Raw genomic sequence first — 13,636 nt, forward strand, 5'->3', positions numbered from 1 at the left:
TATGGTCAAAAATGAGGAAAAAAAAAAATTTAATAGATATATGGGTGTTTCAAAAAGGTCTGGCTGCAGAAATGCATCCTTAGCCTGACATGCACTTCCAGCCTATTAATGGCGTCAGTGCAAGCTCTGCCACAACACTGTTTTTGTCTACAGTATGTAGTTTGCTGTTTTATGAGGGAAAAAACAGCAAACTACATACTGCTGGGCAACAAGAATTACACTGAGAATATATTACTGTGTTCATACTGATAATAAGGTAATGTCAGGTTTATTCGCATGTGCACATGACATCACTGGGGCTGGGAATGCATTTCTGCATGTCTGCAGCCAGACTCTATTGGGTGTTTCTGGTTGCTCAAGGTTTGCCATGCCACCTTCCATGTTACCTGAACTGAGATCTGTGAATGTGTAGAATTGGTTGTAGTCATGAATGTTTTCCTTTTATGTCTAATTATGAGGTTAAAGTTATAAACCTAGAAACCCATTTCTTTTTGTAGATGAGATCAAGGAAAATTGAGCAAAATAAACAGTGTAAAATATCTTAAAGAAAAACACTCCTAGGAAAGTAAGAAATGTGTGCTGGTCAGGTCAAGGAATGCCACAGCAACTGCAAAGAGAATAACCACTAGGCTACAAAGAAAAAATAGCAGCCCAAATAGCAGCCAAAGAAATCACAGGTAAGCTGCAGAATGTTGTAGTCTGACAATTCATAATTCACAGAAGACTTAGGAAAAAAAGAAACACAGGAGTCATATCACAAAATGCAAACCTTTCAACAGCACTAAGAAAAGAAAAACCCAGACTGGAACTTAGAAAAAAGTACAAAGATGACTTAAAGGAGTTCTGCAACAAAGGTTTATGGAAAAAAGAGGTGAAGATAAGCCTTTACCAGAGTGATGGTCTCGATGTAAATTCAAATGTGGCAGAGTGGAGACTTGAGGGGTCACATCACACATTATTTCAATTATTCTTTAGACTTTGTATGCAATCTAAACTAAACAAAACACCAAATCCATAAGGGTGAGGGTTCTGCAAAAGCAGCTGTCAGTACAGCTTTGCAACTCCTTTGTTTATTTTTGTCACACACCTGAAAAAGAGGCCCGATATCCACATCGAATCCCAAATCTGCAAATCCTGTGGCAATGACCTTTGCACCCCTGTCATGACCATCCTGCCCCATTTTGGCCACCAGCAGGCGGGGATTCCTCCCCTCATGCTTCTTGAATTGCACAACCCTGAACAACAGACATACAAGGATGTGAGACACATTGCATACTGACTGTGGGTATTAGAGGAGGGATGCACTTTCAGCCATTATAACCAAGTCTCCAAAACATTCTAAACCATTTTTGAGTCTAGCCTGTGTCCACTGTCCACAACTGTGTTGTGATCTCCTTTAAAAGCACTTTAAAGCTGTGCAACGCTCAAGGCAGAATGGCTGTTAAAAGCATAGCTCCCTGGTGATTTCATGGTGATAAGCCGTAAGTGAGGAACAAGCTTCTGAGGAATGACTTTGACCTCTTACCGGCCGTGCGCGAGGGCGATTTCCTCATGCTCGCCAAACTCGCTACGGTATGCTCCGCTCACCATGCGTGTGCTGGCCTTGTGCTCTCCGAAAACTGATTTCATTGCATCTGTGATCTCCCCCACCGAACACCTGCACAAGCCGATTAAGTGCTTAATCAATGAGCAAATCACACTAAAAAAATTCAATACTGCTGTGTGCTGTGAATGTTTCCTTAAATCCTTTAAAGTCTATAATTATTGCTGCCAATTCAATATTTTACTAAATGTAATTACATGATAATTATATAAATTACACAGTGAGTTACATTTGCATTCAAGACTGACAGGGCTGAGGATGTTCTCACTTTTTTATATGTTTTAATGTCAGGAAATAAACATTTTCACATTAGACTGCACACACAACAAAAACTTCAGAATAAAATAACACCCTTTCTACTGAAATGATGGTATTAATTGAAGATTTAGAAAAGAGAGAAATATCTAAATAGACCATGCTTTTTATTATTGGCTGAAGTAACTGCAATTTCAAAGAGTTAAATAAGCAACACAGTATATTAAAGTGTGTGATAACACTGGTCTTGTGTGTTAAAGCATGTCACACAGTCTTGGCCAGATTCTGGGCCAGATACCAGCTATGCCCATATGCAAAAAGTCAGATTATATGAGTAAGTATTGTAGACAGTCAAGAAATATAGGACACAGATTTTTTTCATCAAAACAACAGATCCAAATAGTCATGCAACTGAAAAAAACAACAGCAAAACCCTCTGCATAATAGTGGCAATGTTTTGCCTAAAATGTCTATTAAATGGTATAGATTACGTGAGTCTAGAGCTTTCCAAAGATTGCAATATAAAATGTCCATGCTCCAAAGTGAACTTAAGTTAAACAGGTTTATTTTTCTATTCATTCTGTGATAGTTTGGCATTTCAAAACAAGTCACTCTATATGTGACCAGAAAGCCAGACCACGCTAACGTACGTGTGCTAATGTGTAACATAAGCAAAAAGGTTTGTAGCTTACAATCAAATTATTTTTTACATAATTCAATGGTTGAAATGTAAACAAAGTCACTCAAAGTGGTTTGATGTGCAATGGTTCACTGTAGAGAAACTCAGTAAATTGGATTTCTTTACAAATGTGGTGATAGGAAGTAGGACTTGTGAGGTCTTCAATGCAAATATAGCTATTTTATATAACTGTATATACCTAATGTATCTAAAATGATCAACAAATTCTGACCCAGTAGGTTTCCCTACAATGATGTATTTCACGTCAAACCACTCTAAGTGATTGTTTACATCAAAACGATTGAATTATGCAGTTATTTTGAAACGGCTCCCTTTTAACTGTGCAGAAATAAGAGGATTTTGTTACATTATCCTGACATCATTACTGTATTACTATAGATTTTGGTGAACTCTACAGTGTTAGTCTGACTCTTTAAAGCCAATTATGAAAGGTCATTATTTTGTCCACAGGGCTACTTTACAGCTTCACATGTATTGTGATGTATAAGGGCTTTACAAACTTGATACAACTGATCTTAACTGAGGTTCACTGACCTTGCTCTTGCAGCCTCTACAGCCAGTTGTAACAGGTTACCATCCCTGGTACGAGCACACTGCTCTATAGCAGCCAGGCACCTCTTAGCTGCATCAGCATCTCTGGCCTTCCTCACCTACAAACAAAGCACACAGCAGCTCTATCAATGCACTGCAATAAAGGCCTCAGACCAGAGCTGTTCCACACAACACTGGAGGAAAAAAAAAAACAAAGATTCAGAGAACCTCAGGATATCATTTTCACTCAAAACATCGAAATTATATGGCTGTTTTCAAATGTCCCTTTAGAGGTTCACTGTTTTATGAGGAAGCATGATTTTAAGTGATGCCATATAAATAGCAACCTCTTATCTAGTGTTTAAATGAAACATTCAATTAAATAACCACAGTCTCTGTGAGCTAAATAGGAATTTTATATCTCAGTTTACTGTAATTATTGCTGTGTTTCAGTCTGACTGATACAGCAGACTAACACAGCTGCTGCATCCAAAACAGACTAATCCAGATGCCCGGTCTGAAAGGTCTGAGGGATTTTTGACAGAGAGGTGCCTCTGAGCAGGGCCTTAAAGGGGAATTCCACCTACATTCTACAGTTATGTATATTAGTTCCACTAATTTAAGAAAATGTATCTCTGTAAGCCAGAAGCAGAGATGGAAAGTAAGTTTACAGCTTCACTCATTACAGCACTTGAATGCATCAAACGCTGCAATGAATACAATGCAATAAAATTACATTGTATATTTTTCCTTTAGTTAATTTTAATAAAGCATTCACCTTATTTAAGAAGCTGAGAAATTACCTACTGTTCTTTTACTATTTTAATTGATTTGATTGCTTTTCAGTAACAAGCAAATCAGATCTTTTTAAATCTAAAGTTTGTTTCTACATTTTATTTTTAATTCTTGTGTGCTAACTATTCTAGCACAAGCTAATGGTGAAGGCAGAATAATGGAAAGTTTTAAAGGCAAATAAACCAAATAAAACCTTACACCATATCCTTTATTAATCCTAGCATTAAAGTTACCACTAAAGTGGCAGGACTCGTACTTAAGTGAGAAATAATTAATATTAAATATTCTATATGAGGCACAGTTGCGCCAACAGCATATAAACTGCATAAGAGAGCATTGATGTTAGGTTGATACACAGCTACACACATACTTTAACACATCATTTGGCATTTTATTTATATAAAAAAAATAAATAAAATGTTGTGCTCTCCATTTCCAGCAGGGGACCACAAATGCACAAAGACTCTTGAATTCTAGGCACAAACAGATTGAAAGGTCCTGCTCAGATGGAAATGTGGCTAGAGTTTTTTCTGAGCTGATAAAAGTTAGTCACATTGTGTTTACAACATTACACCAGATAAGAACTGCATAACCAAGGCCAATTTTACACACAAGCTCACATGAATCTGAGAAAATCAAATTAATTCAGGAAAAAATTAATTCTCTACTCTTTTGGGCAGTCGTGGGCTGGAGGTTAGAGAGCTGGCCCTGTGACTGGAAGGTTGCCGGTTCGATCCCCAGTGCCAACAGTCCATGACTGAGGTGTCCTTGAGCAAGACACCTAACCCTCAATTGCTCCCCGGGCATCGTGGATAGGGCTGCCTACCGCTCCGGCCAAGTGTGCTCACTGCACCCTAGTGTGTGTGTATTTACTAGTGTGTATGTGGTGTTTCACTTCATGGGTGGGTTAAATGCAGAGGTGGAATTTTCCCGTTTGTGGGATTAAAAAATTATCACTTACTTACTTATTCACTTTTTCGACAAAGAGCAACCAAGCACTGTCTCAGGATGTAAGGACAGCTTTATAGATCAGCTCTAAAAGCAATGAAAGCTTTTCTGACAAGCCAGTCAAACACTTTGTACAGTCCTGAAATGCATTAGGAGATGTGAAAAAATGATTTTCAGTAGAATTCCCCTTTTCAAACAAGATCCTTTTTTGGAAGAATTGTAACAGGACCTCTTGTCAAATGTAAACCAAGTTTTTGTCTTCCTCCACACATAAAATGAAAACACAAAAACACATGAAGCAATCTGTCACAAGAATTCTCCCAAATGAAAACCTTAACACCTGTGAAGAACTGCTGCTGAGGCACCAACTTAAGGCCTTTGAGAGAAAATGTATCTTGAATGAAAAAAAAAAAGCCCAGCAACCACATTTGCAGGACCATTAGGTGGACCTGACTGACCTTCTCTATCATGCGTCCAGTACAGAGGGGAAATATTAAGTGACCTTAGCACAAATGCAAGCAATTTCCCATAGCCCAGGGCACACAAGGGCTTTATTGATGTGAATCATTTCCATATGATTGTAAGCTTTCAGAGCCACAATAACCCATCTCACAGCTGGCACTTTCTGAAGAAGATTTTGTTGTTGTTTTTTTAAAGCTTAAGCTACAAATACAGCTACGGTGAAATATTCTTTTCACAGAGAAAACTCCTTTCACTTGGTTCCAGAAAACTGAAATTCACAGGAAATCCTGCACTCTTTAAAATCTGTGACATGCATTACCATTTCAAGAGTGTTCAAGCTGCTAGACCACCCTTCAAATTCGAGTAAAATCAAACCCCCCTGATCTCACTGCAATTATCGTATGCATGTCAACATAAATATTTAATCAAGGCATAAAGGCAGCATACCTGTCACTTCCAATCATATCAGATCTTAAAGAGATACTTCCATATTTTTACCTACAAAGTTAAAACAATTTCCAGTTGACCCATAAGCGGATGGGTTTCCATCTACTACGGGGTTGAAATAATTTTACTCTGTCAAAACATTATCAAAAAGCTTGATTAGATGTATTGTAGCAGCAGCCAATCAGATAAACTCTTTTGATTTTCTATCATCCCGTAAAGAGCTATAGTGTTGATTAAGATGTCCTTGAAAACTTCAGGAAGCTCTTTTACCTTCACCAAGATTGTTGTGTGAAATCTTCCCAACCAATGGAAACATCTTTTATAACGAAATCATGTGCATTTTTTTGCAGCATTAATATTGTAATTTGCAGCATTTTATATCTATGGCTTCACTTCACAAACAACTGCAAGAACAGGAGTATTCAGAAAATAAGTCTGAAATCCCTTCTGATATGCTTCGATAGCTGTAACTGGTTCAGAGCAGGCCAGGCGCTAATCAACAGCCGCTGTGAGAAAAGGGAAAAAAAAAAAAAAAAGACAACTGAGAATCTCACACACAACCCCAATTCCAATGAAGTTGGGACGTTGTGTAAAACAAATAAAAACAGAATACGATGATTTGCAAATCCTTTTCAATCTATGTTGAATTGAATACACTACAAAGTCAAGATATTTAATGTTCAAACAGATAAACTTTATTGTTTTTTGCAAATATTCACTCATTTTGAATTTGATACCTGCAACACGTTCCAAAGAAGTTGGGACAGGGGCATGTTTACCACTGTGTTACATCACCTTTCCTTTTAACAACACTCAATAAGCGTTTGGGAACTAAGGACACTAATTGTTGAAGCTCTGTAGGTGGAATTCTTTCCCATTCTTGCTTGATGTACAACTTCAGTTGCTCAACAGTCCGGGGTCTCTGTTGTCGTATTTTGCGCCACACATTTTCAATGGGAGACAGGTCTGGACTGCAGGCAGGCCAGTCTAGTACCCGCACTCTTTTACTACGAAGCCACACTGTTGTAACATGCAGAATGTGGCTTGGCATTGTCTTGCTGAAATAAGCAGGACATCCCTGAAAAAGACGCTTGGATGGCAGCATATGCTGCTCCAAAACCTGTATGTACCTTTCAGCATTAATGGTGCCTTCACAGATGTGCAAGTTACCCATTCCATGGGCACTAACACACCCCCATGCCATCAGAGATGCTGGCTTTTGAACTTTGCGCTGATAACAATCTGGACAGTCCTTTTCCTCCTTGGCCTGGAGGACACGACGTCCATGATTTCCAAAACCAAAAACAATCAGACCACAGCACACTTTTCCACTTTGCGTCAGTCCATCCCAGATGAGCTCAGGCCCAGTTGTTGATATATGGCTTTCGCTTTGCATGGCAGAGTTTTAACTTGCACTTGTAGATGGAGCGACAAACTGTGTTCACTGACAATGGTTTTCTGAAGTGTTCCTGAGCCCATGTGGTAATATCCGTTACAGAATGATGTCGTTTTTTAATGCAGTGCCGCCTGAGGGATCAAAGGTCACAGGCATTCAGTGTTGGTTTTCTGCCTTGCCGCTTACTTGCAGAGATTTCTCCAGATTCTCTGAACCTTTTGATGATATTATGGACTGTAGATGATAAAATCCCTAAATTCCTTGCAATTGCACGTTGAGAAACGTTGTTCTTAAACTGTTGGACTATTTGCTCACGAGAGAGAATGCTGAGAACCATCCAATTCAAAATGTCTTAAGGCAAATCCAGGACCTGCAGTCTCCCTCCCCTACCAAACTGTAACACCACAGAGTAGCCCGTTTCAAGAACTGCAGGTAGGTACATTCTCAAGGTGGATTGAGGGATATGCCACTATAAGGCACTATAAGGCACTGCCCTACATACCTACATACGGCTGTTGCCGCCGCTCAGAACCAAGTGCTGGATGCACAGAAAGAACCTAGGGAGGTCACCCTATCATTTCAGGTATGTGGTTAATGGTTAAGGTGCACAACACTCAGCCGTTAAGGCCAATGTGAGAAGGTCCATATCAGGTCCTCCTTACTACACCCTCTGCTCTAAAATGTCAAGGAAAACATGGATACATGTGAGCCATACCAAGGTGGTACCACCACCTGATGGTGATGGGTAGTTCAGGGATATCATAGAACTATGATATTTAGATCATGGGGGTGACCCTCAGAGTGAAGATCTAATTCCCCTTTGCAGCTAGCGCTCCCCTACTCCCACCAGAGGCCAGGACCCAGGTTAGGTAGGGAAAGAAAGTATCCATTACAAGGACTAAACCAAACTTTTATACAAGGACATACGACACTGGTTGTGTGCTAAGAATATGATGCTGCCACTGTGTTTGTGTGTTTTGTTTCCAGGATACACCCAGAGCCGACCGAAGACTGTGACAAAGGAACAGGACATCATACAGGTTCCTGAATGGTGGTCGATGAACTGACATCAAAGCCTATCTACGTCCCTGACGCTGCCCTGTGAGCTGTTTGGACACATCTGAACTGTCTCCCTATATTCTGGAAGAGAGGACGGCTACCATGAGGACAAGGTGCATAATAAAATGTCACATTCTCAATACCTCCTGCTGTATCTATGACCCAGATAACTATGAAAATATTGATAAATACGTCACAGATCTTCATAGACTCATTCCGAATCCTGCTCTGGAAGGTGCTCTTGATAAGATCTTTAACTCCATTGGCAATATACTTGGAGGTATGCTTTCTGGGATCTTACAGCAACTGCTCCGTTATGTACTTCCCTTTGTAGCACCAGTATTAGTTGCTATTATCATCTACGTTTGTTTTAAATCACTCTAGTGCTTAATGACTAAACTCCACCAGTGTAGGCTTCTTATAAACATGGAAATACTTCACTTCCCCGATTAGCCTGTGACTGAAGGGAAACAGACCCATCTTTAGGACATGAACAAAGAGGGAAATGCTGGCCATATTTCTCTGGAAGAAGAACAGCATGCACTTTACAGTTGCTATGTTCCTTGACATGACATGCAATAGTTATTCATATGCTCCTCAAAGCTCCACACAGCTTCAACATTAATTCAGAAGAACCAGTATGACTGTGTGCACTGTGTGCTAAAGAAATAGAGAAAGAGAAAAAAGAACTAAACAAAGAAAAATAACTTACTATTTGTCTTGAATGGTAAACTGATTTTGTAAAGCCACCATAATGTTTGTAAAACTGATAAATGTCTTCAACACACACTATATGGACAAAAGTATTTGGACACATCACTGGAATCAGGTGTTTCTTTCTGTCCCACTGCCTTGTTGCATTGTGCCAACTATAAAGTTTGGTGGAGGAGGGATAATGTTATGGGGTTGTTTTGTCAGGCATTAACCTACTTCAGATAGACGTTTTATAGAATTAGATGAGACTCATTCTATTTTTCCCTCCAATACCTGATCCAACATTTTATGCCAATATCAGCCCAAAGCTGATACTGTACCTTCTCTAGACACTACACTACAAAATATTGGTAATCACTTACCTGATGGTAACTGTATACTACACATACACAATAGGCACTGGCAATATAATGGGACACTCTGGAGCAGCCAACCATGAGCATAAATGTTACCATACCTAATGCCAAGTCAGCTAGAGCAGTGCAAAACAGGGAAACTGGATTTCTGGAGTGATGGATCACCATCAAGGAGTTGAAGGATGAATGCCATCAAATCCTCACAGCAATTTCCCAACATCTAGTGTAACATCTTCGCAGAAGAATAGAGGGTTTTTTCCAGCAATATACTGCCTATTAATACCCCTTCCTTTAAAAGAAATATCTAAAATATTCTGATCTTTTTTTTTTTTTAATCACTAATGTCATGCACTGTCACGCTGTCAGATAAAAAGAAAAAGAGTCTATCACTGTAAACTGTAAAATCCATAATGTGCCTTGAAACTTTGATTATGAATTTGTGGCCTCCTGACTGACAAACTTTCCAGTCATGGGGATACTCATGGGGGTCCATGCTCAAACAGGAAATGCAATTTGACAGTTGGGTAACTCTATAGGGCATTCCAGCTCACAGGCTGGATAGAGACAAGGTGAACGAGTTTATATCACACACAGCATTAGCATAAATGTGACAACAATGAGAGTTATTCTCTGTCATTTCACAAGCGTATATAATGCATCCACCCCAAGAGGACACTGACCTTGTGAAGCTTCTCAATCTGCTTATTGCGGACGATGGTGTTATCAATGGCCAGGACTTCCACGGTTTCTTCGTTTTCCAGCCGATACTTATTGACCCCAACAATGACCTCAGAGCCTTAAAGAGGAAGAAGCGGACAACGTTTTGGTTTTAGCAACAACTTCATGTCAGAACAAGTGAAATATAAGCCTGTTTCTCAGGTCAATTTTTCAGAGTGCTTAGGGCCCTGATCAACTCAGGAAAGTATATATGAAATGCAAATGGTCATTAGTTCAAATTGTGCTGACATCGGAACATTTGCCTGCTGAAACTGAGCAAGTGAACTAGTATAATAGGGAAAGTTACTCATCAACCAAGCTTGGAAAAAATACGATTTTATACAGTAAAACTAGGGCTGGGCAATGTGAGGACAATATCAAACACACTTACACACTTTATCTCCACTATTTTCTACATTTTAGAATACTGACATCAAAACTATGATATATGTAAATTATGCTAAAAAAAGCTAACAAAAAAGTATCATTTTTAAATAACAGGGCCTAATAAAGAGCAACTAAACACATTTCTAATGTTTTGTTAATCAATATTAATTATAACATAACAGTTGCATATTGCTGCTGTCATAACAAAACGTTGTATCTCCAAAAATTTTACTTTACAGGAGAAGGAAAAAACATACTCTATCTTAATATAAGTCAATGGAACCAGATCCCAACAAATATCACAAAATGCCAACTACCCTTTATAGCCCTGTCTATGGGGTAAACTGTAACATCTGCAGCTAACACTAAGCTGTATTGTTCACAAACTACTGAAAACAAAGGTTATAATTCCATTTGTTGCAGAGACATGTCACAGTACAATTTTACAAGTATCTGAATACTATTTATTTTAATGCATAGCAATCTGCACTTCTCTGCTACAAAGCAAAACTCAAACTCTGTTTGCAGCACCTACCGTTTGTAAACAATTCAACTGAAATTACATACATACAAATGGTACAAATTTCTCCACAGCCAAGGTTAAACCTAACAGATAGAGAGGATTTGTTACAGTTTTTAAAAAGGTCTGATTAAAATAATGCAAAAGACACACTTTTCTGTGTTGTTTGAACCAGATGAGACATTCCATTCATGTGTCAAACACATAAAATGTATATTTGACAACAAAGTAGGACAAGAAAACAGCATGATAAAAACTGAAATATATATTATTTACATGACTCACAATTAAATTTCACTTATTATATTATGACAAAGCAAGTTATGACAAAATGCATTCAAAACACCACCAAAATCCAGAAAAGACTAATTAAATACTTTTCTCATGTCTGATACACTGAAGTTTCTTTAACTGCAGATTCATCAAATGCATGCACCATCAACAACTCAGCTTTCAATGTTTGATGGGTGCATTGCTGGTAAATACAATTTCTCTTGTTCTTTACACAAAACATCACTAAAAAGTAAATCAATAGTTGTTGCTTCTAAACAAACCTATCTAAAAAGCACAGAACAGCACACAACACTACTCATAAACAAAACGTGCGGATAAAGTGATACTCTCAATATATTGATACCCACATCAGTGTGGATGTCAAATGGTTTCACAACATAACAAAACATACCTTGTTTTCCTGCCAAAACTCAAGAAAATGTGTATGTCAGCCAAAATTCTGACCTCTACAGGCGCATCCTTGAAAGTATTCTCACCAGTTTCATCACTGTCTGGTTTGAAAACTGCTCATATCAGGATCACAAGTGTCGGCAGCAGGGAATAAGGAGAACTCAGACAATCTCAAGAATGACCCTTTCACCACAACAGGACATATGCATCACACTAGGGTCCTCAGAACCACTTTACATTTCTTCTGTCTGGCAGAAGAGACAGGAACGTAAAATTAATGACTATAAGGATACTGAACAGTTTCCATCCTCAGGCCATTTATACATACTCATAGTCCTTCCCTACACCCCGCAAAACATTCCATACTCCACTGACACAAACATCTGACCAGTGATGTGCTAGTCTCTCAAATCCCCCAATAATCCCCTCCCCACAAGACTCTCCTCTACAGCAATGTGCAACTGTACAGAAGCTGCTCAGTAACACACTGTACAGCAATGCACAACTAGATGTACATGTAATATATAACAGCCTTCACTCCTTTGGGAAGGCTTTTCATAAGATTAGGGTGTATCTGTGAGAATCTTCTAAAGAGAACACATTTTACTGAAGATTTAGCATAATGTACAAAAAATAAAACATAAAATGTGGTGCAAACATTATAGCACATTTTATATTTTTTAGTTTTATTTTTTTCCAATATGTTAAATTCAGCAAATAAATACAAAGTTACACTTCATTTGGAGAAAACTGTTTTTCAGTTGAGGATCATCTTTTTTGCATTTTCACACAGGTCAAAATAGTGATTTTTTTTTTTTAAATCGGCAACATTCCAGTTACTGACCAGGGTGGCGGTTTTCTTTCTAGCCAATTTCTTTGGACCCACTGTTTCATTTTAAAATGGGTCTTCAAATCCAGGCCTTTAATTTAATTTGGTTTCCTGTCCTGGATTTTGTAATCCAGTACGAATCTGAATTGTTGATGTTAACTGACTGTCCACTTTGTGTCACACTTACCAGGGATCACAAAATCTAAGACTTGAAACTGGAATCAATGTCTGGATTTGAAGATTTCTGTTCAAAACGCATCTGATATTGATAAGAGCACAGACATAATTTGTATATTTAAAATTACACGTGTTCAAGATGATAAGTTAGTAAATAGCAATCACTTGGCAGCGGTTCAAGTAAGAGTTTACATTTTGGCATTAACAGACAACAGAAGCATGACCTATATAGTTCACCATACTATATCAGTGCTGCTAAAGGATGTATCTGGGCAGCAGCTATAGGAGCAGGTATCCAACATAGATGGCTTGTGTTCTGCTCCACTGAATGATTCATGTTCTCTGAGCAGGCGAGGGCAATGGCACTTACGTGACATGTGCCTGCTCATCTGTGAATGGCCTCACAATCATTTACAGCTGCAAAACTGCCCTCTGGACTGCATGTCAAAAGGCCCTGGAGCTGACTGATTTAAGTTGTAACAAGGAGACAGTAGGGAAAAGGTATTCGCCTCTAGGCTGGTTACTTTTTCCAGGAAAATGGTTTTATACTGCGCTTCTCTGCAAACATTTGTACTCCCTGTTCTCTTTACACTTGTTTGTGAGTCGGGAAAGACAGAGTGACTGGCTGCAGATCTGAATCAGTTCATCTTTTTATTGTAAATTCATGACAACCAATGCTCCTTTCATCTTGCCAGTGAAAGAGAACCACTGTGGAAGACAAAATATGGGAGCCAAATTTTGTCACATGAACTGTGGCAAAGAGCTGCTGTACTATATTTTGTCTCTTTGTCACAGTCACAGACTCTTTGAAAGTTATTTAAGTGTTTTATTTAAAGCATTCTGTAGTACACATCATACTATGTGGCTGGTTACTTTCCATGTCATTCAAAAAGGGCCTTTTAGGTTTGTGAGACTAGCTACAACTGCTACAATGCTTCAATCGTTTCAATAAAATACTCTGTATTCAACTGAATTATTTATTGTAGCACTTATAAAATATAGTCACAGTTATCTTCTTTTAAGTAGCTACCAGCTGATCTACTGTTAGTACTTGAT

General features: G+C 38.5%; 1 protein-coding gene across 4 annotated transcripts in view; it reads right to left on the bottom strand.

The window, feature by feature from the left end:
- The window catches only part of mut (methylmalonyl CoA mutase), a 32,923-nt gene that overhangs the window by 11,118 nt on the left and 8,169 nt on the right, over nt 1-13,636 (bottom strand). For all 4 annotated transcript variants that reach the window (XM_017683806.2, XM_017683811.2, XM_037538035.1 and 1 more), the window contains 4 exons: nt 9,947-10,062; nt 3,093-3,208; nt 1,526-1,657; nt 1,088-1,235 (listed from right to left, as the gene is read on the bottom strand). In XM_017683806.2, coding sequence (XP_017539295.1) covers nt 1,088-1,235; nt 1,526-1,657; nt 3,093-3,208; nt 9,947-10,062 — 512 coding nt within the window. The remainder of the gene's footprint in view (nt 1-1,087; nt 1,236-1,525; nt 1,658-3,092; nt 3,209-9,946; nt 10,063-13,636) is intronic.

Source organism: Pygocentrus nattereri, chromosome 4, assembly GCF_015220715.1.
Source record: "Pygocentrus nattereri isolate fPygNat1 chromosome 4, fPygNat1.pri, whole genome shotgun sequence".
Taxonomy (NCBI): domain Eukaryota; kingdom Metazoa; phylum Chordata; class Actinopteri; order Characiformes; family Serrasalmidae; genus Pygocentrus; species Pygocentrus nattereri.